The 15,338-nt window shown below is 47.8% G+C and overlaps 1 protein-coding gene across 1 annotated transcript in view; it reads left to right on the top strand.

Annotated features, from left to right (window-relative positions):
• The first annotated feature begins 563 nt into the window (after positions 1 to 563).
• The window catches only part of MYLK4 (myosin light chain kinase family member 4), a 30,679-nt gene continuing 15,904 nt past the window's right edge, over positions 564 to 15,338 (top strand). The window contains exons 1-5 of the mRNA XM_065886022.1: positions 564 to 726; positions 9,464 to 9,569; positions 13,516 to 13,609; positions 13,684 to 13,793; positions 14,684 to 14,825. Coding sequence (XP_065742094.1) covers positions 564 to 726; positions 9,464 to 9,569; positions 13,516 to 13,609; positions 13,684 to 13,793; positions 14,684 to 14,825 — 615 coding nt within the window. The remainder of the gene's footprint in view (positions 727 to 9,463; positions 9,570 to 13,515; positions 13,610 to 13,683; positions 13,794 to 14,683; positions 14,826 to 15,338) is intronic.

Raw genomic sequence — 15,338 nt, forward strand, 5'->3', positions numbered from 1 at the left:
AAGTGCCAGGTTCTGTTCTGGGAACAGAATCCCAAGAAGGCAGAAGCCTGCACTGATTCGGGGTGTTCAGACACGCTTCTGCGTGGAGTGTGTCAATAGTTCTGCGCCCTGGAAGGTAGTGTTCTTCCACTTCAGCCCGAGTCTCCCCTCTTCTGCTCACCTCCATTTTGGTGGAGGAATTAAATCACTGGCCATGACTACATTTGGACCAGCAGGCCGGGTGGAGGATCCGGGCGGAGGGTCCCGGGCGGAGGGTCCCGGACGGAAGGTCCCAGGCGGAGGGTCCCAGGTGGAAGATGCGGGCGGAGGATCCAGGCAGAGGACCCCGGGCGGAGAGTCCTGGTTGGAGGGTCCCGGGCAGAGGGTCCCGAGGGGCGCTTGGCAGCACGGGCTTTTTCTTGGCTCCCCCCACCCCGATCCCCCCGAGGTCAGCTTGGGGGAGCTGTGGTCTTGGGGGCTGTGCCCCAGACCCATTTCCACACGTGCCCCTGGGAGGCAGTGGTCTGCTGGGTAATCGTGCACCCTGGGGAGGGTCAGACCCTTGAAGGTGGGTGGGAGGCGGCATGGGTAAAGGGAAACATGAGCAACATGGTCTGCCCGGGGTGTTGCTGGCCTCCACACTCTGGTGGGGCCGCCCGGGCGGGGAGGGACCAAAGCGCCTCCAAAGCCAGAGGGGCGGGGCCGGCGCCGGCGAGCCGCGGCCCCCAAACCCGGCAGAGCCTGACGGTCCGTGCGGGCCTCAGATCCTCCGCGTCCGGGCTCCACACGGGCAGGGTCGTGAGATTCCCTGGTGGGCCCCGGGCGCTGATGGCTGCCGGACGGTCCGCCACCCCGGGTGGCCGAGAAGCACCAGGTCAGAGCGCGGGAGAGTCTGGGCACGTGGGAAGTGGGGTGGCGCGGGGCCGCAGGCAGAGTCTCGTCGGCAGCTTGTGTGAGAAGAGCAGGTACGCCTCGGAGGGCTGAGCAGTCCCTGTTCGGGGCAGACGGGGAGACGGCGGTGGCTAGGAAATCAGAAGATATGGATCTGGTATGAGACGTCTCAGATGAGCTCGTCCATCAGCAGTGAGACGAGGGAAAGTCAGATCCTTACGACCCAAGTACCCAATGTGACTGGATCTTTAGGAGAAGACTTTTAATTTGTTCCAGGTTAATTCTAACCAGTTCTTTTGAATCGACAAAGCCAGGCTGGAGAGGAGGGTGGAGGAGGCCTATATAGTCAGTAGTCTGCGGCTCTGGTCCACAGCCTGGCCCCCCAGGCGGCAGGGCAGACCAAGGGCCGGCCTCTCGCGTAACCCTGGGTCTGCACAGCCCTGCTCAGCACCCACGTGTGGCCACGGGGCCTTGGCCGCAGCAGGGGTTGTGGAGATAAGAAAACTCAAAAGTGTGTTTAGATTAAGTAAAACCTGTGGTCAGTGAGGAGTAGCCTGACAGCACCTCTGAGCAGTGCGGGCCCCCATCCGTCTTCTCTGGCTGGAGGGGCTGTTCCCTGTGCAGTGTGCCGCCTTTTCGTGGAACTGTCCATGCATCTTATAATCAAATGAAAGCAGGATTGCCCACGTCTCTTCCCTTGACAGAGCCTCCGATTAGACTTTCCTGAACCAATGCCTTTGATTCCGGGCTCTTTCTTGACATACACCTGTGAGGAGTCCTATTTCCTTGGTTTCTGGATGAAGCCTGTCCCTGGAATTGTGGACACACCAAGAGGCTTTAGTCTTCTGTCCGATTATCTCCGATGTTTTCCGCAGCCTGGGGAGGGTCCACTCGCTGTGCTCTGAGGTCAGGGTCAGCACTTGCCTTCCTGCCAACGTCAGGTCCTGTCCTACCAGACGCTGCACATCACAAAGGGGGTTGTATCAGCCAGGGACTTTAGGGGCCTTCGCCTTAATGCCCAGGGAATCTGAGTGTGCCCTGAGGATGAAGAGAAGTAGATTGCTCTCACAGGTGATCTCTACAATCATCTTCTGTGCTCAGACGAGGAAACACGGTTTTAATATTTCTTCTGAAAATTCCTCTTTGTCTGCTTTTAGCCTCTGTTTTTCTCTCTCCCCCACGAGGATTCTAATCAGAGTTTAACAAGGTCATTACAGTTGTTGTAATTTTGCTTTTGTATTTCTAAGGCATAATGTTAAAATTACCAAACATGTCCATCTTGGCACCTCCATAAGCAGTAATATACCCTCAGCTCAGGATTTATGCCGTTAGTTTAGTCGTGGCCCATTGTGATGTTAAGAAAACAGTTTTCTGAAGCAACTGTAGTCCCCAAATGCAGGGCTGTGGGTGTCACTTAACATCAGCTAAGTGATGCAAAGGATGTGAGAGTTAGTGGCAGGGTGCACGTCAGGTTGTGCCTGGGTGGTCCGGCTTTTCAGTGATGCAGCCTGACACACGGATGTTCTCGCCATGAGACCACCATTCCGGAAAGCACTTCTTCCTTCGTGTACACGGGCTCACCAGGCACTTCTAGAACCCTGACCCTTCGTGTGGTGCTGGGGAAGAAGAGGTGTAGGGAAAGGTCCATACCCCCGGGGCGGGGACAGTACCATAACCCAGGAAAGGATCGTCCAGAGAAGGCAGCAACCATCTCAGTCTTTCTGTTAGTTCAAAGTTAAAGCCATTTCAGGCCTGCTTTTTAAAATAGATTTTTATTGAATGGGAATGAAAGAGGGATCGGGCAAAGTTGTTCAATTGAATTAATTTCGCTTTTGGTTATCCCACCACTCAGGAAAAGTAGGGTTTTAGTGTTGGGCTGGTGAGGCTGGTGGTACACGGCACACACCTGTGCACCCGTGTTGCTTCCTCTAAGGGTCTCGATTCCGCGGCAATAAGCGAAACTACAACAGAGACAGGAGTGTGAAGTGCATGCAGTTGGTTTACTCTGTCACAAAGGTCGTTTGAAGAACGAATCCTGACCTCTTAAAAGCAGTACTTTGTAGAAGGTGGAGAAGAGTTTGCAAGAATTGAGCGGACAGCTGTAATTAGGTACTTGCCCTTGAACCCGCTAATCAGAATGGTTCTTCTCTAAAGCACATATTTCAGAAAAGCAGAATGTGGGAAATAGTGTCACCTAGAGGAGTGGTCTCCGAAGTAGTCTGACTGTTCACTGCTATCGGCAAAATATCTTAAAGCATATGGCAATATTTTACTCTATTTATAAATGATATAAATGGATAAGCAATACATGTATACATATTTTTATAAACATTTCATATATTACAGACAAATCATATGTGCTCAATATTACTAAGACATATTTTTAAAAGTAAGTAAAATATACATTTGGAAAGAATGGAGAAAGAATAGAAATTAGTTCTAACATTTCCTCCATGCCCCTCAAAGACTAGCTGGACAAGCTTGGGAACACAGGTCCACTCAGGACACCAGCCCAGGAAATGGGACAGAGTAGAGAGAGCAAAACTGTGTTTTGAATACTTGGGTATTCGGGCCAAATCACCTTTCTTTCCCGAGTCATTCTACATCCACTAATATTATAAAAGGAATGGGGAAATGGTTACAAAAGGAATCCATGGGGCTTCCCTGGTGGCACAGTGGTTGGGAGTCCGCCTGCCGATGCAGGGGACGCGGGTTCGTGCCCCGGTCCGGGAAGATCCCACATGCCGCGGAGCGGCTGGGCCCGTGAGCCATGGCCGCTGAGCCTGCGCGTCCGGAGCCTGTGCTCCGCAATGGGAGAGGCCACAGCAGTGAGAGGCCCGCGTACCGCAAAAAAAAAAAAAAGGAATCCATATGCAAATATATGAGTAATGATTAAGTGAACAAATTAATGAGTGACTGTGAGTGAAATGGGGCCCTCGTGCTCGTCCGGTCCGTCAGCGTGAATTCAGCAAAGGACACAGTGTCCGGCCTGATATTTTTATTCCTTAGCAGACGGTGATCATAATCCTTCCAGCACCGACCAGTCCTCTTTAACCAGTACAGAATACGTTTGTTTTTGGAAAACAAACAAGATGTGCCTACACACCTGTACTTCCTATTTTAGCAACTTCTACATATAACTTGGAAACACTAAGAACGAACTTCATACTGAAGTCGCTGCCCAGAAACAGAAGAGGAGAAATACGTCTTCTGTTTTTCGGGAACTCTTCAGTTCAAAGTTCCTCTAGATGTCAGTATGACCTAGGGAAATGAAAATATAATAGCCTGTGGCAATGAATAAAGACCTTCTTACGTTATCTAAATGGTGAATCATATCTGATATATAATTAAAGGAGAAAATGGTCTGGTTTGGAAGCCTGTTTCTTACCTTCCTCAGAACTGATAGCTCTCCTGTTGGTCAAATCAGAACACTGCACCCAGAGAGCGTCAGCACATCCTGTGGGCACCCACCACTGACACTGAGACGTCCCTGGAGGCAAACGCCTGGACGCTTACAGCCAAATTCTCAATTTTACATATTTTGATAGATTGAAATTAACTGACACACCAGTTTCTTTGTTGGTTTTTTTGGTGTTTTTTTTGGCGGTACGCAAAAAATTGGGAAAAGTGGGTGTTTTAAATGTTTAAGAAGGGCTTCCCTGGTGGCGCAGTGGTTGAGAGTCCGCCTGCCGATGCAGGGGACGCGGGCTCGTGCCCCGGTCCGGGAAGATCCCACATGCCGCGGAGCGGCTGGGCCCGTGAGCCATGGCCGCTGAACCTGCGCGTCCGGAGCCTGTGCTCCGCAACGGGAGGGGCCACAACAGTGAGAGGCCTGTGTACCGCAAAAGAAAAAAAAAAAGAAAGAAAGAAAGAAAAAAAATGTTTAAGAAAATGTTGCAAGCTATACTGGGGTGGGAGTATGTGCTGATTGCTGTGCAAGTATAGAGCAGGGAAACTAAAAGACATTTTCCTGACCTTTCACTTAAAAGAGAAAGTTCCGAACTCCTGGGCTCTAATCTCTAATTTTGGTTTTCTGCAGAGTTACTAAACATGCCTCTGTGTTTGAAGGTCCTTATCTGAAAACTGGAAAGGCTCTGAACCTATGGGACTGCCCTTTGGATTGTTTAAAAGCACATTTATAATTTGTCTTGATATCTATGACCTGCACTGACATGGTGTTTCATGCTTGTAAGTCACCCTCAGGCAAATTTTACTCTCTTTCCAAAGAAAAAAAGACTGATTCTTTGGACATCCATACAATTTCATTAACTTATAACGTATAACTTCAGAACTTATGATAATTTGGGTGGGTTTATGTGGTATTTAAAAAGGGTTTGCTTAGCTAATTCAGAGAAACCAGGACTGTGAAAAGAATGTTTATCTCCTTAGAAAGGGGCCATCTGTTCTAAGCACTGTAGAAGCCCCTTTTATAAAAGCTTACTTTACTCTCCTACTTTCTGGTTTACAAAACCCACTGACATATAGCCTCTCGTTTTTATTTGATTTATATGTGAACTATATCAAGACAATGCAAACAGAGGTCAAGGGTGACAATCACGTTACAATATCCTTTATCTATCCATGAAGATGGGCCTTCTTCTACAAACAATGCCAGAGTTTTACAAAATTTCTTCGAAAATAGTGAGGTCATTTGCTTTCAAACACTCTAGTCTGTACAGGGCTTCATTAATTCCGACTGTTCTACCCTCTAAATTACTATTTATTTTGTTTTTTTTTTCTGTGTTTGAATTGTGTAATATAATGGTTCTCAATATGGGGTGAGTTTGCCCACCGGAGACATTTAGCAATTTCTGGAGGCATTTTTTTGGCTATTACACCTGGGTGGGGGAGAGTACTGTGGGCTTCGGGTGGGCAGAGGCCAGAGATGTTGCTAAACATCCTATAATCCTTGTGACATTCCCCATAACAAAGAATTCTCCAGCCCCAAGTGTCAGAAGTGCTGAGGTCGAGAGAGCCTGGTGTGATGTGTAACTCACATTACTCATTACTCAATCGTGTGCCCACAGGCTAAGGAGCAGGTGTGCTCACACCCTGGCCTGAAGGAAGCAGCACCAGATAAAGTCAAAAGGACGGCACCTGCCACAGGTAACCTTTCTATAAGACTAGATATTTGTGGGTCAAGCTCTGTTATACAAGTCACGAGGTTGTTCTTGTTCAGAGGAAGTTACATGTTCGTGATGCCCTGTGTCGGGTGAAGTGCTGTTTGAATACCTTTGTTTGATTGGCTTTGGGTCCTACTAGTTACAAACTAGAAATTCTTTGGAGGCCCAGCTGTCGGTCCACTGGTCAGGTTTTCTCCTACTTTGCTTCCCCAAAGCTTTTATCTGCCAATAAAGAGAAGCCTGTATAGAGATGCCATTCTGTGAAGCCAAAATGACACCGATCACATGCGTCCTCCATTAAAACACTGTGTCCTATGGTGGCTTTTAGAGAGATCTTCCCGGAAGAACAATCTGAGAAAGAAACGTTTAATAAAGCTCAACACGAAACAGGCTTAGAAGATTTTGCTGTAAGAAATTCCACAGAGCCAAGGGAAAGTGAAGACGGGAGAGTCATTTCATGCCCAGAGAGACTGAGCTGACAAGAAAATAATAGCTCTGGGGATGATAAGCAAGGCTCTGCCGATAAAAATGAATGGCCAGTGTTCAAAGAAGAGAAAAATGGGCTTCGTTCTAAGGAAAAGCCTGGTGACCGAGAAGCTAAGGAAAAAGGAGAATCCGAAATTCCAGATGAAACAGGGCTGGACGAGAGTTCAAATAAAGAGCAGTGTGTTTATAGAACTAACAGTGGTCAATCCTATGAAAGGTAGGGTTTAAAGCATTTGCTTCCACAGCTGACGTTTTCTGCAGATCTATGCGCCGTTGCGATTTAAGTCCATATCGAAGGATAACTGAAGTGACTCTGCTTTAAAGCAGTGGGTTAGAAGCCACTTGCCCAGCTGTGTGGAGTTTTCTTGGCCACGTTTTCTTGCCGTTATTTTTTCTTCTTGCCTGTGACATTTTCAGGCGTTTTAGTGTTTTCTAAGTCTTCTACCGAATGATAGATGGATATAATGATTAGTAGAAATCACATCCAGTACTTTTAAAATATCAAGTAAAAGTTTCCTATTTTTAGCAGTATAGAGCACATCCTTCCTAAGATTGATAACTGAGCAATGATCAGATTGATCAGATGTATGAATTGGCTGCTTCCCAAATATTGTGAGGATTGAGTACACAGTAGGTCACTGAATGATTCTTCCTCAACCGAGAAGTTTCACATATAAATCCAGGCAGTTATATAGCCAACTCAAATGAATTAATCTACGTTACGATGAGCCACAGAATCTGTTTGGAACAAAGACCATCCCAGTTCAAACATCTGTGGTATTTTTTAGGGATTTAAGACATGATTCTTATTTCTTTTTTTTTCTTTTTTTGGCCACCCCGCGCAGCTTGTGGAATTTTAGTTCCCTGACCAGTGATTGAACCCAGGCCCTCAGCAGTGAGAGCTCGGAGTCCTAACAACTGGAGCGCCAGGGAATTCCCCTTATTTCATTCTTGACTAATGTATTTTGGAAACCAATTGTAGAGAAGTCTAATTTCCCAAGAATTAAATGTAACGCTAATGTTTACTAAGAAAGTCCATCACTGCAGAGATGTTTTTAGTAAGGTCTGGAGCTGTTGGGAAACTTAAGTTAGGTCAGTTCTTTCACCAGTAAAGGCTGACTCTCTGCTGTTACCACTCAGAGACCACTGCTCCTTTCACTTTGCTTTAACATGGTCACTTCTATCTTCTTTAAGGAAAGGAAGTGAAAAATGGAGATCAGACTAGCTAGGCAGTCACAAAATGACTGCCTTTGTAAAGGGTCAGTGGACTAACTTGGGGTCGTGAGGTTGTTAGGGAGAGTCCCCGGGGTGCTGGTCATCTCCGCCTGTGACCGTGCTGCTTGGGGTGAGGGGATGCATCCTGCTTCATCTCACCCCGAACACTGACATCGCCAACTCTCCATCACGAAGCTTACCTCCCTTCAACAAAGCAGCATCTTGAGGACGCTTTAGTGCTCAGAAACTTGGCCATCTGAAAGTTTTCTCCCGGAAGCTTTGAGAGCTGTGGCTGGATTTTATATTCCAGGTAAAATAATGGCAGCAGAAAAGCCATTTTCACATCACGAACCACAGGCAAGTCAGCGACAGGACCTGTTTTGCAGAACCCTCATCCAACAGAGCCCTCGGGCGGCAGTAAGTGGAGAGGGGCAGAGGGGAGCTTGGTCCAGGAGGAGAACAAGAAGAGCGGAATAGATGTGGCAGGTGCAGGTGACAGATGCACATGGAGGACACAGGACGCCGGAGGCGCCGGGGGGACCAACAAGACAAAGTCCTGGGGTCCCCTGGAGCAAAGACCCCCAGGCAGCAAGATCTGGTGACCCCCCCTGGGTAGGAAACGGCTTTTCTTCCAGCCCTTTAAAGCTCCTTAACCTTTCCAGCAAACATTTCCGACTACATTTCACTTAGCCTAACAGCCTGGAGGAGACATCATGCCACATTGATGCCATTTGTGTTCATAACTCAATCACTTTTGGGGTTTTTTTTTGGTCTGAAGAGACGAATGCCACCAAGAGAATTCTTTCATACCTTCTTCACTTTTCAGCATATTTATGGTGTGAAGGGAGAACGTCCCCATCAAATCAATTGCCCAGAGATTTATATTATCTGAATCTTAAAAAATATGAACACTTGGCAAAGTACCTAGCTCAAGATAAGTGCTCAAGAATTACATTTTGAACAAATGTAAATTTTTGAAAGCAAAGTTATTATCTACTCACTTCCCTTCGTACCCTTTGTATGCACGTAAGAAGCTGCACGCAGTAGATGTTTAAGTAATGAATAAATGGGGAAATGAATAGGTTCACGGCAAGTAACCGTGGAAAAGTAAAAAGGATACTGGAAGAATATTAGTGAGTAACATGTATTTTAGAGCTGAGGTGGACTGGAGGTTAGATGCTTAGGCTGGAAGGTAGAAGGCGGGAGAAATTTGAGAGCTGTACAATATATACTTCGCCAGTTTTACTGGGTGTTTACCAGGAAAACTGCACCTTGGCACCTTAAATGTGTCTTGAATACTGGCTAAAATATTTTGGAAAGTCATATATAGTAATATCAAACCTTTCAATGACATGAAGAAATTTTTCATCTTTTTCTCTCTGCCTTAAAGAAAATAATGGACTTTATCAGTGGTGCTTTTAAAAAAATGGGTCAGTTTCTGGGGTTTGTGTTCAGATATCTCCAGTTTGAAAGTATTACCTGTTTGGACTGTACGGGGCTTGGAGATTTGCAGTTGTTTGACGTTTCTGAAAGCTGCCCTGAGGGAGCTAGGTGCCACGGTGCAGAGGCCCCGACACCCTTTCTCAAAGGTGTGGCGCGTCACCTTCATGAGCCATGTATCCTAACACGAAATGAAAACTTACATTCCCTGGATCATTAGAAATCAAACAGGTGGCCCACTGTGTTTTCTTATTAAATGAGCACATTTGCACTCAGGCCCAGGCTTGGCCCTCGGGCCGCTTCTCACGCGTCCCTTCTCTCACCTCCAGACGAGGCCTGGGCACCACCTGCGCCGTTTGATCACCGCATCGTGACAGCCAAGCAGGCCGCGGTCAACAGCTTCTACACCGTGAGCAGAACTGAAATCCTAGGAGGGTGAGTAATGCTCACAGCTTCAACACTCTCGTGACAAAAGAGGAAAGAAGAGCGCTTTCAAAGAGACAGGTCCCTTTCTGTTGTTTTAATTCTTATAAGTGTTTTTATTTTTATTATTTTTAATTTTATTATTTTAGCTTTTGTACTGCTTCTTCACGTTTTAAAATTTTTATTTTATATTGGAGTATAGTTAATTGATAACGTTGTGTAGTTTCAGGCGTACAGCATAGTGATTCAGTTGTACATATACATGTATCTATTCTTTTTCAGATTCTTTTCCATTATAGGTTATTAGAGAATATTGAGTAGAGTTCCCTGTGCTATACAGTGGGTCCTTGTTGTTTATCTATTTTATATATAGTAATGTGTACATGTTAATCCCAAACTCCTAATTTATCCTGCCCCCCGCCCCGCCTTTCCCCTTTGGTAACCATAAGTTTGTTTTCTATGTCTGTGGGTCTGTTTCTGTTTTGTAAATAAGTTCGTTTGTATCATTGTTTTAGATTCCACATATAAATGATATCATATGATAATTTGGCTTTGTCTGACTTACTGCACTTAGTACGACAATCCCCAGGTCCACCCACATTGCCGCAAATGACATTATTTCATTCTTTTTTATGGCTGAGTAGTATTCTATTGTATATACGTACCACATCTTCCTCATTCATCTCTTGGACATTTAGGTTGCTTCCATGTCTTGGCTATTGTAAATAGTGCTGCTATGAACAAAGAGATGGATCTTGAGAATTTCATAAGTGTTTGCCAGTCTCAACCAGAGAACCGGAAACATCATAAGCGAACATTTTAAGAGATGAGAGACGTTAACCATTTCTGAAAAGCATCACTGATGCCGGAGAGGTTGATGTGGTGACTACCCTCCACATTTAACATCTGCCTCACTTCCTGTGCTGTCGTGTCTGGAGTGAGTCCTCAGAAGGTTTGGAAGCTTGAACACCGAGGAGCAGAATGTAGAAATGAGCGAACACTGTACTTCTCATGGCACGTGTCCGTCATTGTTGGTTTCCGTTCATGCTGTTACCGTATGAATTACGATTATTGCTGTATTTCAGTCGGTTACTTGCCTCCCAGAAGGACTTATTGGCAGGACATCCACATCTCCCTGAAGTAGGAAGAGTCAAGTCTATCGGGGGTGGGTTGGTCACTGGGGGAAGTTCCTCCTCCTACCTCAGTCACAGTAATCCCCCTGCGAGATCTTGGAACTTAAGGCTTAAATTATTCAGTTGACTCCCATCAGCATATCTATGTAAAATAGGAAGAGGAAAGCGGAACATTTATACAAATACATAGAAATTTACTTACCAACACAGGGAAAACACGCGTGGCTACTACAGAGCGCGTTCCTGCCTATGGTCCTGGGGGTGAGGCTGATTGTGCAAAGCCCCTCCCCCCTCTTCCAATCCCATTTACCTTTTGCCCTTTGTCACGTGGACACACATGAACTTCCTCCTCCTCCGCTGGCCAGCTGACCCATTGTGGCGAAGGCCCCTCAAGCCTGTGAGGATGGGCTGGGGGGGAAAGGGATACTTGGGTGGCAAGCCAGCGACTGTTTCTCTAAAGGAGAGAAGTTATTTGCAGAAGCGGCTTTGAAACAGCCACCAGGGTTTGCGCGTGCTTCTGACCGAGGTTTGTCAGTGACTCTTAGAGTTTCCTTCCTGCCCCTTTGGGCAGCGTTGACTCTTCTTCGTCATCCTGCAGGCAGGACCAGCTGCCCATCACCCCCTGTTCTGGGCTCAGTAAGTAAGTTAGAGGAACACAGTCAGATGTGTATGTTTGCCTCAAAACCAAAGAGGTCATCAGCAGGTGGACCTCCTTCTCAGTAGTAGGAGAGCCAACATGCAGCAAATTATCCTGCACTTCGGGCAGAGCTATTGCACCATGGCAAGGATCCCTGGACCCTGCATGCGGTGTCAGGCCCCTGAATTTTCCTGGGGTTCATCTCCCCCATGGCCTTAGAGTCCCTGCTCACCCCATTCAGTTAGCATAACGTTATCAGCCTGGTGGACCAGCAGGGACCCTGTGAGGTCACCTCATCACTCAAAGCTTTGCAGAATAAACCAGGCCAGAGAGACAGACGGGGTGGCCCTAAAGCAAAACAGCGACGAGGCACCACTGCTGGGCCAAGACGTTCTGGGGGCCGTTGCTAATTAAGAAACAAGCCTTTTCATAATGAACAGCCACATCTGAAGCGCCTGGGGCTGTAGGTTCACGAGCTCCAGGAAAGAGACCACGCCTGGGCCGGTGGGCGGGATTGAAGTCGTGCTCGGCTGTGCTTACGGACCCACCTGCTTCTGCTCAGGGAGCGTGGCTGAGTCGGGGGGATGCGGTGCCCTCGCCTCCACTCCCACCCCTTTACTGTTGCAGCAGCCCTCTCCTCTGCTGTGGGCTTCTGGCCACGACGTTGGGGAGCTCTCCTTCCACTCCTGCATGCGGCCAGCGACACAGGCAGGCACGTGGGTTCCAGTTATTTCACTAAATCAAGCATCACAGCAAGCGAGTCAAATTTGAAGATTGTTCTTGAGTGTGCCTTTTGGTATGTGAGGATATTTGAAAGAAGCTGTCTTAAGAAGTATATTTAGGACTTCCCTGCTGATGCCGTGGTTAAGAATCCACCTGCCAATGCAGGGGACACGGGTTCGAGCCCTGGTCCGGGAGGGTCCCACATGCTGCGGAGCAACGAAGCCCGTGCGCCACAACTACTGAGCCTGCGCTCTAGAGCCCACGAGCCACAGCTACTGAAGCCCACGCGCCTAGAGCCCGTGCTCTGCAATGAGAGAAGCCACCGCAGTGAGGAGCCTGCTCGCCACAACTAGAGAAAGCCCGCACGCAGCAACAAGGACCCAATAGATCCAAAATTAAATAAAATAAAAATAAATACATTTATTAAAAAAAAGAAGTATATTTAAATTGATATCCAAGCTAAACTGTCAAAAAATCTCACAGGTGATTATGTAATATGTATTTTGATTAAATGTGTCTGTATGCAATTTTGTTATTACTTCTTACTTATTTATATGCAGTTTCCAAAGGTAATCTGATATGCCTGACCTACAGCCTGTATCACTCATATGCTTACGAAGCCTAGCTTGTTACATTCATATGTATTCAGAAAGATTCTATTTTTTCTGTGACGGAAGTTCTCAAATTTTAGGGTGCAAATGAACCACCCAAGGGACGTCATGAAACTGCAGCTTCTGGGGCCTCCCCCGGCCTTCCTGTATCAGTAGGGCTGGGGTAGGGCTGGGACATCGCCCCCCAGGGAATTCTGATGCCAGTGGTCTGTATCAGAACTTGACGTGTTCTAGGAGATATTTTTTTAAATTAATTAATTAATTAATTTTTCTCTGTGTTGGGTCTTCGTTGCTGTGCTCAGGCTTTCTCTAGTTGCAGTGAGCGGGGCTCCTCATTGCGGTGGCTTCACTTGTTGCGGAGCATGAGCTCTAGGTGCGTGGGCTTCAGTAGTTGTGGCGCACGGGCTTATTGCTCCACGGCATGTGGGATCCTCCCGGACCAGAGCTCGAACCCGTCTCCGTTGCATTAACAAGTGGATTTTTTTTTTTTTTTTTTTTTTGCGGTACGCGGGCCTCTCACTGCTGTGGCCTCTCCCGTTGCGGAGCACAGGCTCCGGACACGCAGGCTCAGCAGCCATGGCTCACGGGCCCAGCCGCTCCGCGGCGTGTGGGATCTTCCCGGACCGGGGCACGAACCCGCGTCCCCTGCATCGGCAGGCGGACTCTCAACCACTGCGCCACCAGGGAAGCCCCTGTTCTAGGAGATATTGGCTACAGCACGTGCATAACAGACTTGCTCATTCAAAGTCAAAAAGAGGGGTGCCGGGCAGCTGTATTGTTCACTGGGCAGTGACTGGAGCAGGGCCCTGGTGGGGACAGACCCTCATGCTGGGCCTCGTCCTCTTCTCTGGCAGGGGGCGCTTTGGCCAGGTTCACAAGTGTGAGGAGAAAGCCACAGGTCTGAAGCTGGCGGCCAAGATCATCAAGACCAGAGGCATGAAGGACAAGGTGAGGGGCTGTGTGGTGTGGACCCCACCTGGCCGTTGTCCTCACGGCGCTAAACCAGCCCTTCCCTCTCCCAGGATGAAGTGAAGAACGAGATCAACGTCATGAACCAGCTGGACCACGTGAACCTTATTCAGCTCTACGACGCCTTCGAGTCTAAGAACGACATCGTCCTGGTCATGGAGTAGTATGTTCCCCGCCGCTGCCCCAAACCTACCCACACAGCCAGGGCCCCTTTATATGCGGCTGCGGCTCTGTCCTGCCTCGGAGCTGCTGGACCATGCTGGGGCGCCCTGATTCTGACTTGCATGTGTCAGAATCTCATCCACTTCGGGAAGGAAATTACTCGGGAATTGACGCCTCCGTGTGAGATTTTGTTGATAAGTAGCAGGAGGACAACAGAGGTTTAGCTTTATTTCCAAGCTGTGCTGTCAAAGCCCCAGCTTAACTCTTGTTCTGGGTAACCTGGAGGAAAGTGATTCTTGAACTGCATCTCACCTTTGACCTAATTGCTAATACAAAGTTCATGTCAAACTCTTACAAGTAGGGCTAAGAAGCTTCTGTTTCAAATTACTTTTATAAAAACGTAGGAAGTGTTTAGTTAGAAAGTGAGTCATTCTGACACTGAATTAGTGTTTGTGATTCACATCCTTTCCCCAGCCCAGCCCCCATTTTGGCTTTTGTTTATCACTGTGCAATGGGGATTTTGGATAATAAAATATCCAGCATCCGCCACACGGAAGCATTTTATCACTGAAATTAGTCTAACCTTCCCGTGGTATTTGGAATCCCTCTCCCTGCCTTCTTAGCCTCCTCTTCATCCTCCATATGCGTTAGGAAACGGCAGAGATGGACCCATCCCAGAGCTGTAGCCACTGGATGAGAGGGCTTTGAGACTTTCCATCTGTGAAAGTGATGGTGGCTCAAATAAGGGCCTTCAACGTAAGAGGCATCTCACTGAGAAGGTAGAGACATAGCTGCCCACACACCTGTTGGAAGAGTCAGAGAGGCTCAGACACGAGAAACACGTGCTCATCAAGAGGTCATGACTCAGGGCGCCCCCCTCTTTCCCTGCAGTGTGGATGGAGGGGAGCTCTTCGACCGCATCGTTGATGACAACTACAATCTGACCGAGCTTGATACCATCCTGTTCATCAGGCAGATATGTGAGGGGGTAAGGCACATGCATCAGATGTACATCCTCCACTTAGACCTGAAGGTAGGGTGTGTTTTGCATCATCTGAAATGTAAACCCTTCCCAAACCCTCCCCTCAGTGAGTGGACTTGGATCAGGGGGCCCTGTTGGGTACTGTACACCAGCTTGGGAGATTGATCCTGTCACTAGGTACATATTCAGGAATTTGAAAATCTGGATTTTTAGCCTCATCTCCCCATTCTCAACTTCTCTCACCTCCTAATACGTGCATGTTTCCATCTGTAGGGAACGGCTATTCAGATTCTTGTAACTTGCCTTTGTTAAAGGAATTCACTGGGAGATGGTTTCCACCACCACCACCCCCATCATCACCACCACCATCACCACCATCACCATCATCACCACCAACACCACCACTACCACCACCATCACCACCAACACCACCACTACCACCACCATCACCAACATCACCACCATCACCACCACCAGCACCATCATGACCACCAGCACCACCACGATCATCACCACCACCATCAGTACCATCACCATCATCATGACCATCACCACCACCATCAC

The sequence above is a fragment of the Phocoena phocoena genome, chromosome 10 (assembly GCF_963924675.1).
Source record: "Phocoena phocoena chromosome 10, mPhoPho1.1, whole genome shotgun sequence".
NCBI lineage: Eukaryota > Metazoa > Chordata > Mammalia > Artiodactyla > Phocoenidae > Phocoena > Phocoena phocoena.